Raw genomic sequence first — 20,193 nt, forward strand, 5'->3', positions numbered from 1 at the left:
CTTTGTTCATTATTCTGTTACAGAGTCACACAACGGCCCTGAAAGCAATTTAGATCAAGGTAATAGCTTTTGGACTTTGCACTGGAGGTGTAAAAATCTGTAATCACTATGAACAAGTTTCAGATAACATGAGCCAGTCAGTAAGAAAACAGCTATTCCACTGGAACATAATAACTGAGAGCCAGATGACAGCTAGATGGAGGCTGCTGCTGTTGACAGAAGAAATCATAGTCAAACTCAGGCAAATCAGCACACCAAGCAAGGACTTTTCCAGGCCTGTGTTCCTTAGGAGAAGACCTGCTAGGCTGCAAACTCATGTTGTCCTCTAAGAATAAACCTGTTTTGTTTTAGATACAATGCTACGGTGATAGCATCATGAACAAACGGGCCATTGCGTCTGTAACAGAATCATAGAATCATTGAGGTTGGAAAAGACCTCTAAGATCATCGAGTCCTGCACTTCAGCCACAACAACCCCATGCAGCGCTACAGGCTTGGGGAAGAGTGGCTGGAAAGCTGCCTGTCGGAAAAGGACCTGGGGGTGCTGGTCGACAGCCGGCTGAACATGAGCCGGCAGTGTGCCCAGGCGGCCAAGAAGGCCAATGGCATCCTGGCCTGTATCAGCAATAGTGTGGCCAGCAGGAGTAGGGAAGTGATCGTGCCCCTGTACTCGGCCCTGGTGAGGCCGCACCTCGAATACTGTGTTCAGTTTTGGGCCCCTCACTACAAGAAGGACGTCGAGGTGCTGGAGCGTGTCCAGAGAAGGGCAACGAGGCTGGTGAGGGGTCTGGAGAACAAGTCTGATGAGGAGCGGCTGAGGGAACTGGGGTTGTTCAGCCTGGAGAAAAGGAGGCTGAGGGGAGACCTCATCGCTCTCTACAACTACCTGAAAGGAGGTTGTAGCGAGGTGGGGTCGGTCTCTTCTCCCAAGGAACAAGCGATAGGACGAGAGGAAACGGCCTCAAGTTGTGCCAGGGGAGGTTTAGATTGGACGTGAGGAAAAATGTCTTTACTGAAAGAGTGGTTAAACATTGGACCAGGCTGCCCAGGGAAGGGGTGGAGTCTCCATCCCTGGAGGTATTTAAAAGACGAGTAGATGAGGCGCTTAGGGACATGGTTTAGTGGGCATGGGGGTGTTGGGTCGACGGTTGGACTCGATGATCTTAGAGGTCTTTTCCAACCTCAATGATTCAATAGTGGAATCAATGAGGAAGGAGGAGATGTGCAGGGAGAAAATATAGGAGTTTTGCCTTTAATAATGCTCCTACAAGTGATGTGAAAAGCCTGGGGGAATATCAAGTAGATATTTCCTGTAAGCCATGTTTTGCCTTCTTCACCAGTATCACGTCCTTCTTCTCAGAGTTCAGCTACAGCCGCCAGTTTCTCACAGTAACAAAGATCTGAAGAAAGGATCTCCTGGTGGCTGAATCTGTGTCTCAAGTTACTACAGACTGCTGGATCACGATCGCATTCATAAGCCTAATCAAGCTTCACCATATTCATGTTTAGCTTCTTTTCTTTGGAAAGCTACTCCAGAATCTCAGTCCTGACCAAAAATTCCCAGCTTCCTGTCTCATTTTATGCAAGGCTACTTCTTATTTTCTTGTTCTCTGCCCAAATCAGTGTTCCCATTTCTTAAAAGGTTATCTTCCTTCTCTCATAGATTTGCAGAGGTCACGTATTTCCACATCTATCCTTCAAACAAAAGACTGATGCTCCTCTGCACATATTTCCACAGTTTATTTTCTTGAAGATGGGGATTATTCCAGACAAGGTCTTACCAAAGCCCTTGTCTGACTGCTGCATTAATACTTTCACCTCTAAGAAGAGTTATCCTGAAAAAAATGCTTTTCACAGCTGCATTCACCAGTGGCTTATTCATACTACAGACCAGGACATTAAGAACTTCTTCCCCTCTGCTATTTTCACATGGTGATCTCATGGTCTGCAGCAAAACCACCTCCGAGTTTGACCTCAAACTTCCCTGAACTGCATCTCATCCCACCTCTATCACTCCAGCTTCACCACCACCGGACCCTGCTTGTGCACCCTCTCTCTTTCAACGATGCTTCCCAGCCCTGCAAGGTTTCCTCAGTGCCCTATTACTTTTTGTGTCATCGTAAATAAACACAGTTTTGAGCAAGATTAGTTTTTAAATGGATGTTTGAGAAACTCCACTAATAACCCTGAGTCCATACTTTCTTTGTCAAAGCTACCCAGCGTTTCTTGCCTTCAGCCACTTTCTCTACCGTGTTTCTCCGCTTTCCCTGTGCCGTCCTATTTCTGATAAGGCACAAAATCAAATGCCTTAGGGAAGTCCAGGTAGGTGAGGTCTAACGCACGAGGCGCTCTCATTCTGCGTGCTCTTGGAGAGCTAGGCATTGGCACTGTTTCCAGCTCCTGTAGCTGGAAGCCAACTGAGTATTGTCTGCACATGCAAAAATCGGCAAGCGCGCTATAGCCTCCCTTCCTAATATCAGACAGATGTAGGAGATAACAGAAGAAAAATAATCCAAGGAAGACCCCACACTGAAAATACAGTGCTAAATGGAAGTATTATCTGTCGTCCTGGGAGGTGAGTGCCGGAAACAACGGCACTACAATAGTACATTTATGAAAACCCTGCAACACCCACGGGGAAAGTAAGGAAGTGTCTATAGCCAAAAAAAATGACACACCTCGCAGCTCCTGCAATAAATATAGGAAACTTCACCCACAGTCAAGAGGCAATTATCCATCAATATCATTAAAGTACTATGCGTGCCACATCCTATGCTCTTGTCTGACTGGCAACGAAAGCGAGGCCTCCAGAAACCTTGAAGTTTCTGGGTGCATTAGGGAGGCAGTTCAATTTAAATAGCTTCTCATTCTACTTGGCTGTTCTGAAAAGATAGGAAGCAGTTTTAAAAATCTTTAGTGCGTTAATGATTAAGGCTGAAAAATAATAGAAGGTTGAGTCAGATCTTGCTGTAATTAAGGTAAGAATCCCTCCAAGTGCAATAAATCAAGATCCAAGGCCCACCGCAGAAAATTACCTCTGAACACGGTACACACGTGTCCACGGTGGGACAAGGGCCAGGATTCTGGCCACCAGATCCACAAGAGTGCTGGGGGGGTAGCTCTTGTATCTTCCAGTCTTCCAGAGCTCGTACAGACCAGTGCCACGGATCACCAGGGTCGGATAGAGCTTCATACCGTCTGGGCGAAAAGCGGGGTTCTCAAAAAATTCCTGCAAAAGTGGAACAAAAGATGCGAGTCAGGGCAAAGCAAATTACATTTCCTGGGGCTTTAGTGCCCCAACAAAACTAATTTCAAGACAGATTTTGTAAAGACAAAAGGCAATTACTAGCTTACACTGAGTTTCCAGTATTTATCAGTTTATGACATTTTCAGAAATAAAAGAGCATGTTCTAGATTTAAAGAGAAGGCCACTAAAGGAAAAAAAATCCACACGACAACGCTACGAGTCAAATCTGTACATTACTCCCACCTTTCAGCATGAATTCAATAGATACGGCACCATTTATTGTAACAGACTCTGCTCAGAACTAGAACAATAGAAATGGGTGTACTTATCTTCAATCTCAGCAGACCACATTTAGAGATTAATCAATGTGTCTGGGACACATCATTTGAATAGCAATGCAGAAAAACAGATTTATTCTACAATGATGTTCTGAACAATCCTGGAGAACGGGAGGACAAACTGTATCTCCTGCTAACTTCTATGACTAAATCCCAGTACAGAACTGCAAATTGAACAGCGCTAGCTCGCACCACACAACAATCGCATTGGTTTTTTGCAGATTAAATTTCAGTAATGACAATTAAAATAGAACCACTTACAAAAACCAGGCGAGGCACCCTGAACCAAGCAACCATTAAATTGACTTAAGCGATGACATGGCCCTCATCATAATAGCATCTACGGGCCAAATCTAATACTGGATTAGACTGTTGCACACTTGAAATCCACTGCTTGATCCCTCTCCAGCATGGTATTCTCATAGTAATAAAAAAATACAGGTTTGTTAAGCTGAGTTAATGGCAGGCTATTGTGGCCCCACCAGTTGCTGCGCTAGCTTTGGTACTCACCAGCGCTTTGCTGAAGTGCTTCAACACATTCACGTGGCCCAGACCCACTCAGACATTTTGCTATGTTTCCTACTGCTGCTGTGTGTTAAACCAGCTCCTGGAGCGCTCCAGCAATCCCCGACGTTGGAATAAAGTGCCACCAGCAGCCTGCTGGGAGCAGGACCTCCCCATCTGGGCAGCACTAAGCAGCTCTGTTGGCTCCCCGTGCTTCACAAAACCGTACTTCAACACGATAAAAAGCAGCAAACGGTTTGCTGCTAGCTTAAGCACACCAAAATAGATCTGCACAGACTTGAATGCATGCTAGATCCAGCACAAGGACGGGAGGAGGCGGGCAAGGTCAGAGGAACGGCAGGACCACGTCAGCCCAGGCCGTTTCTGGCAGACTCCCTGCCTAAGCCTGGGGCCAGCTCCAGCAGCCTCTGTCCTGCACGCCCGCACTCCTGTGCCGCCCTGCCTGCTGTGCGGCTACAGAGAAAAACAGACCAGAGAGCTAATCCAGCTGAAAAACAGAAACCGGTTGAAAAATATCTTTTCCAGGCAGACCAGCCTCCTGAGCCATTTATATTCATCCTCACAGAGAGACAGGGACGACTGAATCAGTTTGAGAGACAAAACAAGATCTGGACCATGGATAAACTCCACGCTGCTGCTGCAAAATTAACTGTCAAATCCTGCATTCGTGGCCTGATGAAGCTTCAGCCATCATCATCCCAGCAGCACTGCTGGCTTAAGGAGCAGTAGAGTTCTGGATGGCCCCATAAAGAAAAAAACAACACAAGGGGGAGGTACTGGTTTTAAATTTTGCAAGATTGTTTTAACTCGGATCAACTCACTGACTTGAGTTACCTGCAGCTTTGCAAAACGGTTGTGCCAAAGGTTGCTGCTGCCGAGAGAACCCCATCCAGGCACAGCCTCCTCGTGCTCTCCTCGTTACAGAATTGCTAAACGATTTGGTTCATGCAGAAAGCGAGACCCACGTTCTCCACCCTCAGCCTCCAGGAGGGATATCTAACTCATTTCTCCTCAAAGAGTATCCAAGACACAAGACCAGCCATCCCAGACAGGTAACATACCTTGTGTCCCATTAAGCTGTGCTATCTGTAAAGTAAATGGTTTACAAGGAAGTTGGCCAAAGGCAGATAAAGACAGATGACTCTGAACCACGGTGTCAAGGTGCTCACTCCGGAGCGTGTGTAGATATAGAATCATAGAATAGTTTGGGTTGGAAGGGACCTCTAAAGGCCATCTAGTCCAACCCCCCTGCCATGGGCAGGGACATCTGCAACTAGAGCAGGTTGCTCAGAGCCCCGTCCAACCTGACCTGGAATGTTTCCAGGGATGGGGCAGCCACCACCTCTCTGGGCAACCTGGGCCAGTGTCTCACCACCCTCAGCACAAACAATTTCTTCCTTCTATCTAGTCTCAATCTCCCCCCCTTTAGTTTAAAGCCGTTCCCCCTTGTCCTGTCGCTACAGGCCCTGCTAAAAAGTCTGTCCCCATCTTTCTCATAAGCCCCCTTTAAGTACTGACAGGCTGCAAGAAGGTCTCCCCAAAGCCTTCTCCTCTCTAGGCTGAACAACCCCAACTCTCTCAGCCTTTCTCCATAGCAGAGGTGTTCCATCCCCCTGATCATTTTTGTGATCCTCCTCTGGTTGGTCTCCTCCTTTCCTCAGGTCTGTTTATGCACTCTACAGACACTCCTGTTCGTCATGAACCTCACATCGTCACCATGAGATGAAAAAACATACTTATCTTGCCAGCTCTGTGAAAGAATAAAATCATCACCACCACCTCTGAGGATAGGACATAAATGACTTATTCGGAGACACTTTGGGCTGGTTTGTGCTGCAGCTCCACAGGCAGCAGATGTGTTGGCTCCCTGCCCTGCCCACGCTTCCAGCCACGCCGTCCTGCTCCCAACCTCGTGCCAGCTCCGATTCCTGATGGACCCTTGACCAGGATGACTCACCTCACTGATGCAGGAGAACCCAACATGCATTTTGAGGAGAGCGCTTTTCTTTTGTTTCGGTGTTGGACTTGCGTTACGGAGCGATCTGTTGAGCACCACTGATGAATCATAGAATTTCTCAAGTTGGAAGGGACCCATAAGGATCATCGAGTCCAACTCCCAGTAAGTAAGTAAGGTCAGAAACAGGATCTGCCCCCATGTGACAGCAGGGAACCATTATGTCTGCTTAATGCATCTCTTGGAAGCGCACGTCCTCCTCTCTGCCCCAAGGGTTCAGCTTGACTTTACAGGTCAATACTGTCGCTGGCGGCTGTCAGAGAAGGCAGACACGCTCTGCCCTTGGCTGACCACTCTTACCACTTCTTCTGTGCTGGCCCTAGTGTGCATCTGATGCTCCAGATGCAAAGGGGGGGTGGGGAAAAAAGAAATCACTGGGCTCATTTTCAAAGCAGCCAGCTGAAGCAGGTGTGTAACCCAAAGTCATATAGCATATGAGGCAGTGTAGGACCAGAAAAATAATTCAGAATCCTGTTGTCCTGGAACAACCCAAAAGGGCAGACTTCCATCTTTTGTGGGTGGTTAGAGGTGCTCTAACACAAACAAAGCGACTGTGAAAGAAGGAATGAGAAAATCATGTAAGAGGTGATTGTTCTAACGAGAGGAGCTCTATGGGCAAGCGGCACCGAAGAAGAGAAAGACATTAAGGTGAGAAAGCAATGATGCTTCCACAATGAGATATAGGAAGGTAAATAAACCACTCCAGCAAGGAAAAAAGGCTTCCAGTAAGGTTATGTATTAATATTTGCAATGATACTGAACTGAACGCAAAAGCATGTATGATTCACCAGTCAGAATATTTAAACATTCACTGTTTTACATTGCAGATAAAAGGCAAAGGCATCAACACAGCACTAAGGTTAAAGCCATCCAGCAGCCAAAGGCAAGGTCAAAAGTTAAGGTTTCTAGTCACATGGTGAATTTTGCCACTTCATACATACTGAATATTTTACGTCAATATATTAAGCTAGCTGATAATGCTACTTTGCATTTCAGTAATGCTGGCATTAAAAAAGCAACAGATTTTCATATTTATTTCTTAACATATTTCTCAAAATGTTCCTCAAGTTTAATTATTTCAAAAGTAATTAATTTCAAACAATACAGCAAAGCAGTGTCTCCTTTTTTTCCTGAACCCCTTTTTCCATCGGTAAACTTTAAATAGTTTCTATAAATCCCAATATTTAAAGGCTTAACCTTTTCCCATTTACAAACAGCTTTGATTAAGTCTCTCATGAAACAAAGGAACTATAAAATGCCAACACATGCCAAGCTTTAGCAGGAATTGTGGCCTTTTCTTTTTTTAATTAGACACCTTAAAAGGTGTCTTCGACTGATAAAAACGTTCAGAACAGATTACTGCCAAAACAAATTCAATCCCTAAAACAACATTTGTTCCAGAGACCACCATACATAGCATCACTGGAGCCCACAGGAGGCTTTCCATCAGCTCTAGCAAGCACTCAATCAGGGCTTAAATCCACATCTGCTAATGCACCGTGAAGACAGAGGTTAAGGATGACCTAGAGAGAAAGGATCCTGACGTATTTCCAGTCTTTTTGAATCACCTGAGGATGCGGCACAGTGCTCTCGCACGCATGAATATTCTAAATGGAAGCACATACAACTTCAAAGCTACTAAACCAATTTTCTTTGAAGTTTTCTCCCCTCTAGCTAAAGGCTGTAAGCCAACTAGCATTTAACACACCTCGTATAATAAAGATGGATGCTAGAGTAAAATTTAAAATTTGTGCGTGTGGAGGGTGGGACGGCATGTGAGAAATTATTGTAGTGATTCCATTGTAATAAAATAAAAGTCAATTCAGATCAGCTGAAACTTAAGTGATCTGGAGGTTCATAAACATGGACCTTTTCTTACCCTAAAATAACGTTTCTCACAACCTTGCCCAATTCATGTGGTATTAGAGGAAAGTTGAGTACTTTTCTCTATTGACATTGAGGTGCTGGAGCGTGTCCAGAGAAGGGCAACGAGGCTGGTGAGGGGTCTGGAGAACAAGTCTGATGAGGAGTGGCTGAGGGAACTGGGGTTGTTTAGCCTGGAGAAAAGGAGGCTGAGGGGAGACCTCATCGCTCTCTACAACCACCTGAAAGGAGGTTGTAGCGAGGTGGGGGTCGGTCTCTTCTCCCAAGGAACAAGCGATAGGATGAGAGGAAACGGCCTCAAGTTGCGCCAGGGGAGGTTTAGATTGGACGTGAGGAAAAATGTCTTTACTGAAAGAGTGGTTAAAGATTGGACCAGGCTGCCCAGGGAAGTGGTGGAGTCACCATCCCTGGAGGTGTTTAAAAGACGTGTAGATGTGGCACTTAGGGACATGGTTTAGTGGTGGACTTGGCAGTGCTGGGTTAATGGCTGGACTCGATGATCTTAGAGGTCTTTTCCAACCTAAACTATTCTATGTTTCTACAATTCTACTTTTTTCACAGCAAATAATATAACGAGTAACCAGAGAATCCTGGAATTCACAATTTTTTTTGCTTCACCTGAGCTCCATTAAACATACTTTACTTGTTGAAACAGCTGCTCTGTGAATTACAAACAATGAATCTTAATAAGATCCCATCAACACACATTCAGTCTACAAGGTTATACAAGTTAGCCGCTAACATGCTTTATGAGAACAGTAATTGATTTTACTAGCATATGCCTTTGTTGTAGAAGTTCCCTGTTATTAAAGCTAATGGCATCTATAGGATCCATTCATCCACCACCTCATAAACTCACTGCCTCTATGAATAATCAGAGTCCAATGGGTGTTAAAATCAGTCATTTAGATGCCAAGAAGCCACTGACTTTTCCGTCAAGGCAGATGTCTCAAAGTGCATGATGGAATCCTTTTGTCCAACTCCCATCAATCGCTTTGAGTCTTAAAAATTGCATGACATTGTAATTACTGTCCAAGAAAAAAGACATTAGTTGAAAACCAAAAATCAACATAACACTATGTGAATCAAAAAAAGATCAGAATGTAAGAGGAGACGGAATCAGGAGACGAAGTCCTGAATTCAAATATTTCACTTCCATCATGTGCGCTTGCAATAACCTTTTTAAATAGAAAACCCGTTAGTCACCCACGTATCTGTTCAGAGTTGCAACAGAAAGGTCAAATGATTTGGGATCATAACGAGACCACACAGCGGTTTGGCCCCATTTTCAAGTTCGGTAACAGCACAACTTAGCCAATATTGAAAGATTATACCTTGCAGTTTTAATCTGATTTTACTGACCACTAAGTACAGAACAAATTAGAAACATGTTTTGAAGACACCCAAAAGCTGCTCACGCCAAAAAGAAAAAAAATGTATTTTATGGGATTCCACTTCATGTTTTTACAGACCAAAGATTCAGTTGCCATCTTTAATCTTCTTGCTCTCAAGATGTTCAACTGTTTGAGGAGATATCAGTTATAGGAAAAGCGCAGCAATTTTTTAGAGCTATTTACTGAAGTGTCAGGATTTGTTAAAAATAAAGGTCACCAAAATCTATTTTTTAATGACTGTCCACTAGCAACCAGGTGCCACTCAACCTGATTCTTGAATTGGTTCCTTTACTATAGTCCCTGCGTTAAAGAGATGATTAAATTCACGTCCGACTACATTAAGATGAACATTATCTTAACTCTCCATATTACAGCATTCCTTATCTCCATCAGCTGTATTATTTATAACTATGAATAGTGATAGCACTTGAAAGCTACTGCGTTGAGTGACACTTCCAGCTCTACAGGGAACGAACAATCACTTAGTAGTTTAATTATATGCATTAGTAGAAGCTTGTGGCTCAAAAATGTGGCTCCGTTTTAACTCGAAATTTGCATTTTCCCCTCTTTCTTGTAAATGTTAGTCTAATTAAAATGTAATGATAAGATCTGCACTCACTGATACTGCCAATGGCCTACTGACCGAGAAGTATAGACTAATTTGTGCCTTTTTACTTGCCTTTTGCAGCAGCCTGGGAACACGCACACATCGACAAGCACGAGTTGCCACCTGGGAAGCAGGGAAACGCAGTGCCAACAGCAAGCTGAGAGGTGGTCATTTTAAAGTCACTTAACATCAATGTCTTTCAATTATGTGACCTTAGACTTCCTATTAAGTTACCAGAACGTAGTAAGCTGCTGTTAGCTGCTCCGAACGCCATCTGTTTGCAGACACTGACCCGTGATAAATGAGATGGTTTTAGACCAAGTTTACCACTCAGTGAGAGAATGGTGAAAAATGGTATTTACCGTCAGGCAGGTTATGAGTGCATGTATGTTACACAGCGCGATCGTACACACGCTGTGTGCAAAACCAGCAGAGCACACGTGAACACGAATGCAATGCAGACCATTCAGTGATGATAAGGCAGGTCAGCCCTCTACGAAAGGGAAGGAAACTCTCTAGCATTTCACCTCCAGCAAGCTGGAGCTTGTTTTTCTGCTGACTGCGTGCACACCCGCTCTTCAAGGTATCTTCACCTGACACTTCTTTTAAATACATAGAATTAAAATACAGTTGAAACATTTTTCTAATATAACCTGGGGAATTCCCAAAGTTGCCTTGGGTTTATATCATAGAATCATAGAATATTTTGGGTGGGAAGGGACCTCTAAAGGTCATCTAGTCCAACCCCCCTGCCGTGGGCAGGGACATCTGCAACTAGAGCGGGTTGCTCAGAGCCCCGTCCAGCCTGACCTGGAATGTTTCCAGGGATGGGGCAGCCACCACCTCTCCGGGCAACCCGTGCCAGTGTCTCACCACCCTCAGCGTAAACAATTTCTTCCTTCTATCTAGTCTCAATCTCCCCCCCTTTAGTTTAAAGCCGTTCCCCCTTGTCCTGTCGCTACAGGCCCTGCTAAAAAGTCTGTCCCCATCTTTCTCATAAGCCCCCTTTAAGTACTGACAGGCTGCAATAAGGTCTCCCCAAAGCCTTCTCTTCTCCAGGCTGAACAACCCCAACTCCCTCAGCCTTTCTCCATAGCAGAGCTGTTCCATCCCCCTGATCATTTTTGTGGCCCTCCTCTGGACCCGCTCCAACAGGTCCGTGTTTTTCTTCTGCTGAGGACCCCAGAGCTGGAGGCAGTGCTGCAGGGGGGGTCTCAGCAGAGCAGAGCAGAGGGGCAGAATCCCCTCCCTCGACCTGCTGGCCACGCTGCTGGTGATGCAGCCCAGGGTACGATTGGCCTTCTGGGCTGCGAGCGCACATTGCTGGCTCATGTCCAGCTTTTCATCCACCACGACCCCCAAGTCCTTCTCGGCAGGGCTGCTCTCAATCCCTTCATCCCCCAGCCTGTGTTGATCCTGGGGGTTGCCCCGACCCAGATGCAGGACCTTGCACTTGGCCTTGTTAAACCTCATGAGGTTCACACAGGCCCACTTCTCCAGCTTGTCCAGGTCCCTCTGGATGGCATCCCGTCCCTCTGGCGTGTTGACCGCACCACTCAGCTTGGTGTCATCTGCAAACTTGCTGAGGGTGTACTCAATCCCACTGTCTATGTCACTGATGAAGATATTAAACAGCACCGGTCCCAGTACGGACCCCTGTGGGACACCATTTGTCACCAATCTCCATCTGGACATTGAGCCGTTGACCACTACCCTCTGGATGCGACCACCTAACCAATTCCTCACCCACCGGATAGTCCACCCATCAAATCCATACCTCTCCAGTTTAGAGAGAAGGATGTTGTGGGGGACCGTGTCAAAGGCCTTACAGAGGTCCAGACAGACGACATCTGTGGCCCTTCCCGTGTCCACTGATGTAGTCACTCCATCATAGAAGGCCACTAGGTTGGTCAGGCAGGACTTGCCCTTGGTGAAGCCATGCTGGCTGTCTTGAATCACCTCCCTGTCCTCCATGTGCCTTAGCAGAGCTTCCAGGAGGATCTGTTCCATGATCTTCCCAGGCACAGAGGTGAGACTGACTGGCCTGTAGTTCCCCGGATCTTCCTTTTTTCCCTTTTTAAAAATGGGGGGAAAAGATGGTATATATAAAGATGGTATATTGATATTACTTGTGCCAAATATACCACTGTTTCTGAGGTCCATCAGGTGTTACCTATCCTCAAAGAGCAACACTTTCTGTCCATTCAAATATTCTTTGGAGGAGTGACTTTACAGTGCAATTAGTAAATCCTGTTGCTGAATCAGTGATATCTGATGCAAACACAGTACAACATGGCAACGTTTTTAATTAGGCTCTTCTGAAATGCGTATGTCACTTTATATATGGTGTCAGGAATCTCTGTAAAATTGGTTCGAAGGTGAACGTAAAGCAGAGATAAATCAAGTCACTTCTGCTTAATGTCTGCACTCATGACAAAATCTCCTATAGATGTGACCACAGGGCAAAAAGTTTCTAAAGCAGATGATCCAAATTTCCAGCTCTCCTGAGAGCACTGTAAAGCATTCTGCAATCAAGGGAGGAAAGACCATTTTCCAGTTAATTGTTGTAACTTTCCTGACTATTGACAGCTACGTAATGAAATCCTTTCAGTTCCTGACACGTGCAAGCTGTCAAATTTCACCACATAAATACGGTTACGGAAACTATTAAGCCAAGAAAACAGTGACATAAACCCCAACATTTCTGCCACGAGAGGGTCAGTTCTGCGATGATGACAGCATCTATTTTTAGCCCGTCTGCCTGCAAATTTCTTCAACACTAGTATATATTAGTGTGCAGAAAAACAGCACATCAGAGACTGTAGCACGGTAATGCACGGTAGGTGAAACAGAAAAGTTTGTTTCGTATTAATTTTGCATATTCATTTTGCTAGTCTTTAAATTCCTTAAGGAGGACGCTCAAAATACTAGAGAAGTTTATCAGCAGCACATCACTGCAGATCTTCATGTGTCTTACTGAACTATTACAATAGTGCAAATTAACAAAAAAAAAAGTATGTTTTTGGTTGCTACTTAACGGACTAATCTATACGCTCACTTTAGGATGTTCCATAATGCCTCACATGTAGACTTTGAATGCCAAATAAGAAAAGTGGATTTGCCTGCTAACATCCAGAGTGAACAGTGTAAAGGACACTGTAATCCACCCTTCTAGATGCGGGAAGCTGTTCTGCCTCCTCCCTTCCCCGACAGCCTCGAAAACCCCAAATCCACATGCCAAAGGGAACTTTTCCAGAAGTGTCTAACACAAGTGAACCCTCACAATCTTCCGCTCCAGTAAGAACACATTGTCACATTAAATCCAGGAACAAACTGCTCTTGGGGTGCAAAGCAACCATTACAGTAGAGACAAACTAATTGACAGGAGCATTTGGTCCACAGATGTGAAGCTGTCTTCAGCGAGTTATCTACCAAGACTACGCACCTCAGCGTCATAAATACCCTAATCCTCTACAAGGTATAGAAAACCGCTGCTGCCAGACAAAGGAGGGAACATCCCATCCCTCCCACGGTCCCTTTTTACCCCTGGACTGTCAGGACCTACAGGTTGCCTCCTGCCTAACACTGTTGGATAGTTGCTCTCTCCAAGTTTGCACAGAACTTACCGCAAGGAGATCCTAGTCCGCGACAGTCCCCGGCACTGCTATAATACAACTCAATAATGAGAAGAGACATTTAACATTTGGAAGAGGCCTCGGGCATCAGCAGCATGACCTTGGAGCGTGGTTTTGACTCCTGAACACAGTATCTATCCGAACACCAAGACAAATCTCTCCAGATTGTGCTCACTGCACCGGGCAGTCCCATCTGCTTAGTCTTGCAGGTGCTCCAAGTGAGTCTCCATTTATTACGCAGTTCTGGAGAAACCCATGAGAATACCTCCATCAATTTGCTGCGAAGTTTCACCTTCACTTTTACCCAGCACAGAACTCTGGTCTTTATGTTTCTGGAAAGGTCAGCTTTCCCCTAGGGCTAAGTACAGGAAATATAGCATTTTTTCATTGTCTTAAGTACACAAGTTTTGCAACACAGATCCCTGTAAAGCACGTTTTCTACCCTAAAAAACACTGAGACCAGCAACTCTATAATGTTTTTGATAATCTAATCCTCCTTCACCAGACCCCTCCTTTCCGTACGGCACATCAATACAACCATGTGCTCTCTCCCACCCCACTCAGCCCTGCAAAAGCTTCTCTCATTTATGTTCACAGCAAAACCATTATGCTTTTCCTGTATGCTTTTTTTATTAAAAAACAAAACAAACAAAAAACCCCAACCACCACCCACACAAAACCAACCACGAAGTCTTCAATAATTTAATTTGGACATCGTGGTTTATCCGCTGTCCTCAATAATTTAATTTGGACATCGTGGTTTATCCGCTGTCCTCAATAATTTAATTTGGACATCATGGTTTATCCACTTGATGACAAGCATTCAGTTGCTGCTGACGATTTGTGCTAAAATACATCTTTTACTGAATGATGTTCTGTTTGCCTAAACGCCTGGTAAATTTGCACTCTCTATACAAGACACATCCCTTTATTCCTGCGCTCCTTTCCGTTTGGCTGCGTGTTCCCAGCCATATGCTCATCATTGACTTCAGCAGCAAGGGGCCTTAGTGAGAGAGCCCCAAAAAACAACTTCTGAATGCCGGCTTGAAAAACCACCGCTTGAATAGACAGAGCGACTGAATGAGCCCCTGCAGCCCACAGTTGTCTGGGGACTGTTAAGTGCAGAAATGATCTTTTAATTCAGGTAGAAAAAGGGTCTCAACTGTAGCTTTATATTTAGCCGAAGCTTTTTCTGAATGGGAGGCTATTTTAAAGGTAGCGTTTGTTATTATCGTAACTTTTACGGCTGGCATGCTGGAGGAAAACGTGTGTGCGGACAAAATACTAATTCAGAAAGACAAAGGGAGCAATCCAAGACCCATAATAAATGCAGTTTTTCCACACAGCCTTGCAATTTATCATGTCCATACTAATGGCGTAGCAATACGTACTGTTCCTATGCAGTACAACGCAACGTAGCAAAGATCACGCCGCTACCGAAACCCCCATCCTTTGGATGTTCTGGTTTAAATTGTGACACCCTATCCGCACTATGCATGGATCCCCAAATGACGCGGAAGATAAGGGACCAGTTTTACCTGTACTATTCAGTTGATTCAGCTATTCTGTTTCTGCACATTGTCACACCGAGGGCTGCAGCTTTAACTTCTACTTCTTTCCTACGTTGCACACATCCAGGGAGAAGTCTGACCTGCTTTACAGGAAACCTACCCAGAGCCGCAGCAAACACACCCAGCAAGCAAATAAAAGTTATTTCCACACAGACGCTGGAGAGAGAGAGAAGCTTTGTGCACACAATTTGACCATCTGCAGAAGTGGGGACGCGCTGGGGCTTTATCTAGATATTTTATCCGCAGAAATACGAGCGCAATTATCTGTGAAAATAGTTTCTAAAAATAGCCTGTTCCGTACTACCATGATTCTCATTAACATAAAAATTACCACAGCGTTGGCCATAGTTCATGAAACTAGAATTGTTTCCAAAGTGAAGAGCTTTTTAGCTCTAACATTTACTAAGACTCCGAGAGAAGCTCTAGCAACTGAAGGACTGATCATTAAATACTGCCTAATCTGTTTCTGTAAATGCGCCCATGAAAAAAAAGACAAATTTTCAGAGGTAATGCTGGCTACCTGCCAATAATAGTGTTGCAATGCAATGTTTAGTAGGACTTGAAAAGAAAATCATTTACCCCACTAAACATTTCAGAGCTCTATTTAAAAACACAGATAATTGTCTTCCCAAAAGAGTAAAAATCAATGTAGATCAGCAGTTTAACTGTCTTTTATTACAGTTATTAAAAGCTCCTGATAGAGGTGCAATATATCAGTTTCATTATGAATTTCATCTCCTTGATAAAAATGAGAGCCCTCAGGAAAACTATCTCCTTATTTACAGCTAAAGGCAATACAACAGTATTTAAAGTTTTACAGCAACATCAAATACATTGCAAAGAGAAAGAACACTCACGTTGCCCACTGCATTACTTGACCACTATTTTTCTCTCTCATGTTCAACACACCCAAGGAGGCTGTAGCCCTCTGCATAACTTACAGTTGGATCATAGATGCATCAGGCATTTCACTAAAATTACTCTATTTGTGGGAAATGCTTATTTTGCAATTCCTTCAGGAAAAAAACAGCCTGACACATGACTGTAAGAAAAGGAATTTTCACCAGACTAAAATCACTTAATGATTGCATTTTATTTAAAGAACACAAGAACGGCTCTGCTGAATTGAATCAAAAGTCCCTTCAGCCTGATACTTGTCTCCAGCACTGACCAGTAAATGGCCCTGCCCGTGCTTTTACCCTCATCATTTTATTTATACGAGACTTTAGACGGACAGAGTGAAGCCACAGAACCTCCTCATGGATCTCCTCAAGGCAAAAGAGCTTCTCAGCAACTGACGGCCTATCTGACGTTTCTGGGCAGCATCCACCAGCTCCCACATGCCTTCAGAGCTGGAGGGTTCTGCCAGCAACTTGCTGTGACACTTCCTACACTTGAAACTTCTAATCTTCTGGCTCTCCTCCCTGTTTCCTTTCCTTTTTTCCGCTCCCCAGATTTATTTCATCTATGAAGGGTCTTTAAAGTTGTTTGAGAGGGGCTTACAGCCATCCCTCCCGGAGGACCAAGAGGAACAGCAACAGTAAATCATGCTTAGGCAAAGACCATAAAAACAAAACAAAGGCAAACATAGCAATACCTTCTCCATTAATAAATGTTACTAGCTTCATAATATTTATACTAGAGCAGATACAGTTTGTTGATTATACTATTGCTACTCTGTGGCTCTGCAGAAACAGAATGAGGAATTAGTAACAACATCCTGGGAATTCTTTAGCCTCCTAAAGTTTTTGCTTAAATCCCAAGTTCTGCTTGGTAGCCCTGTTGGCAAGTGCGATTCATGAATCCTCCCAACCATTTACCCCTAGAGTCACCTCATCTCTCTCGTGCTACAACAGCAAAGCTGAGTGTTTATCACATTCCACAGAATGAGGTGTCTGCTCTGGTAACAATTCCATTATTCCCGCTGAGTCCTTGATTTATTCTAGCTATTATTCTAATTATTTTCTCCGACCACCTGCTACGTGAGGCACTGCAAATCGGTCTTATCTGTTATGCTTGCATTTGCCAACACTAAGTAGCAGTGTGTGTGTGCGTGTACATGTACACTACCTGACACTCCTGGCACGACGACGTGGGTGGTGGGAGGAAGCAGACCATACTCCCTCCCTGCAGCGTTTGCCCATATGTGGAATGGGGTGAAAAGACCTGAAGTTGAAAGGAAATCCTCTGAGGCTATAAAAAGAATCAATAGTAAGGAAAGAAAAGAGGCATGACGGGGGGAAGGAGTGGAGAAGCACAACGTAACTGGGACACGGGACTAGTGCATCCACTCTGTTTAAAAAAAAGTAACTGATAACCTTCATGATGAAGACAGGCAAAAAGCCAGTCACTCGACACTGTAAAAAAGAATAGATATACATATAACGAAAGATCTATCTAATATACTCACTCCTGTCAATAAATTAAAGTTTTGAATAATTACTAATAAAGTCTCCAGGAAAACAGTTGCTATACACACACACAACTTTGAAAACCTACATATGCTTGCAAAAGAGTAACTGATGGGCATCCTAGCTGCTGGGTGGAAGCAGCAGGAAACACTTGAAATCAATAGGTCATAAGGGACAGAAGCAATGTTACTCTCGAAACCGTAATTACCTGTTCAATTTGAAGAAGCACCCAGTATTTTCAGTACGCAGTCAGCACAATCAGCAAGCTATTATCTTCCCAGGAGAAGCCCCTGTATTTAATATATCAACCGGTAATGAAGGCAAGGTGCTTAGACCTCCTTCTAAAGTAATTTTAGTTCCTTTTTGTCCTACCTTTCCCTGGTGCGAACAGCACGGGGCTAGAAAGGAGGTTAGTATCGCAACAAATAAAGTTATCTTCTCCAAGCTTATTTAGAACTACTGCAAAAGCAAAAATCTATCAGGATCCTTGATAAGGCGTAGGTGTCTTTGTCCCAAAAAGTCAGAGGTATCTTATAGGAAGATTATACGTTTTTTGTGAACTAGGAGAATACTGCATAAAAGAGCACTACCGCTGCTCATGAACAGCTTAGTACTGTTGCAAGAGCACAACAGATGCTCTCCACTTGGTTCCTCTCTTCGCTCTCACATTATTTTTATGTGGTAGAAGTGTCTAAATATTTACCAGCATGGACTAACATTTATACAGCACAACATATAAATAAGTTGTTTTAATAACTCAAAACCATGATATAGAATTTTAAGGTAGGAAATAGAGAATGTACTGTCTAGCTGAATCCCCAGGAAAGACAGAATTACTGTCTGCTGAATACTTCCATTATGTTCACCAGTGCAGGGCTCTGGGGGGGAAAAAAAAAGAAAAAAAAAAAAAAGAGGGTTGTTTTTACCCTCTATTCTCTCCTATTTAAGACAAAGGATCTTTTAAAAATAAATCATAAAGCATTTAAGACAGGATGAGAAAGGCAGAGGCGAAGGTAGAAGGAAGAGTATAGCCGTCTCTTGTTTACCATTCCATCTTGAAACATGTCACAGTGATCCACAACCTCTCCGCTCTCATTCCCTGCAGCTCCATTTTCTGAAACGCACAGTGATCACTTAGCCAGGCATCAACTCTGCAGCTGCCTCTTTCACACAGGTCTTTTTTCATGTGCTGTCTGATCGTGGTGGGGACCCTGTGCCCCTCTCTAACACGGGCATTTTTGATTCCTTCTTCTCTCCTTTCCCATACTTCCTTCTCTTTAAAACAACACAGGTATACTTCTCCATGTCGATGTGATCTATCACCTCTTCCCCACCAGCCCGCCTCTCCAACTCCCATTTCTCTTCCTCACTCTGCAGCATTCACATTACTTCTTGAGGGCTTCATCCTCCACACTGATTACTCATCCTCCAACTCCTCATCTGTATGTTCACTGGCATCAAATCTTAATTTGATCTGAGAGTCCCTCTTCAAATTTCTGAACTCGTTAACAGGGCTGTCACTTGAGCTGGTCTTTACCCCATCACTCTCTCCGTATTCTTGAATTCCCCCTCTTAAACTATCATCTGGTTTTCTTTTTCCCCTGCTTAGCGTTTCTCTTTCCTGGCCCTCCAACCAGCCTTTCTGCCAATTCCAGCCCTTCAGCAAAAAATTCTGATCTTATCTTAACCCTTCCTTTTTAAATTGAAAAATTTCTTAATTCTCTTTGGGCCTCATTCTCATCTCCTCTCACTTTTCTCATCCGTTCCCATCACAATGTGCGAATTCCTTCCTGCCGTGTCCCAGAGCTGGCCCACCATCAACATTGGTTTTCCCAGCTCCTAAAGCTAAGCGACTTCTCTGGCAGAAATGGTCTAACAAGTTGACCTTCTCTGCTCTGTCTTCTCCTTCTCTTACTTTTCTATCCTCAACTATTTTCACAGCTTTCTTTTAATCCCCCCCTCTCACAATTCCAGCCTTTTCATCACATTCTTGTCTCCTCTCTCTGAAAACTTCGCCTTCTGCCTCTTCGACTTCTGCAAAAATCATCATTAATAAATGGACAAAATACAGCATGGCATTACCCTTCCCCTAACAAACAAGGGAGCCCACTGGCCTGCAGAAACTGGAGGCAGTTCAGCATCACTTGAAGTTATACCTTTTAAACAGGCTCCCTAAATCTCCTGCAAGGAAACAGGAGCAACTCCAGATCCGACAGTGGAAAAGCCTTAGCCATTTATCTTGAATAAGCAGCAAAGAATAATAAACACTAAATACTTTCTATGGAAGCTTGTAATTCTGCCTTAAATAATTCCTCCCTCTTCAGTTTTACGTCTTGCAAATACCTTAGATGACTGTCTCCTCTTTGCTGGGTCTTACCCAAGGTTAGCTCTTTAAATCTGTTAGTCAGTATTGCTATTCTTCCACCACAAATTCTCTCCAGCCTCATAGTACTTCAGTAATGACAGGCCCATAAAGAACCCAGAACTACAGCTGCAACTTCATGAGATATTGAGTAAGGGACTCAGGCTTTGCCGTACCCTGCATCACAAGTAATTCTATGAAAACA

The 20,193-nt window shown here is 44.1% G+C and overlaps 1 protein-coding gene across 1 annotated transcript in view; it reads right to left on the bottom strand.

Annotated features, from left to right (window-relative positions):
- The window catches only part of ELP3 (elongator acetyltransferase complex subunit 3), a 101,864-nt gene that overhangs the window by 43,726 nt on the left and 37,945 nt on the right, over positions 1-20,193 (bottom strand). Inside the window, exon 10 of the mRNA XM_076332535.1 lies at positions 3,036-3,229. Coding sequence (XP_076188650.1) covers positions 3,036-3,229 — 194 coding nt within the window. The remainder of the gene's footprint in view (positions 1-3,035; positions 3,230-20,193) is intronic.

The sequence above is a fragment of the Aptenodytes patagonicus genome, chromosome 3, assembly GCF_965638725.1.
Source record: "Aptenodytes patagonicus chromosome 3, bAptPat1.pri.cur, whole genome shotgun sequence".
NCBI classification, from domain to species: Eukaryota; Metazoa; Chordata; class Aves; order Sphenisciformes; family Spheniscidae; genus Aptenodytes; species Aptenodytes patagonicus.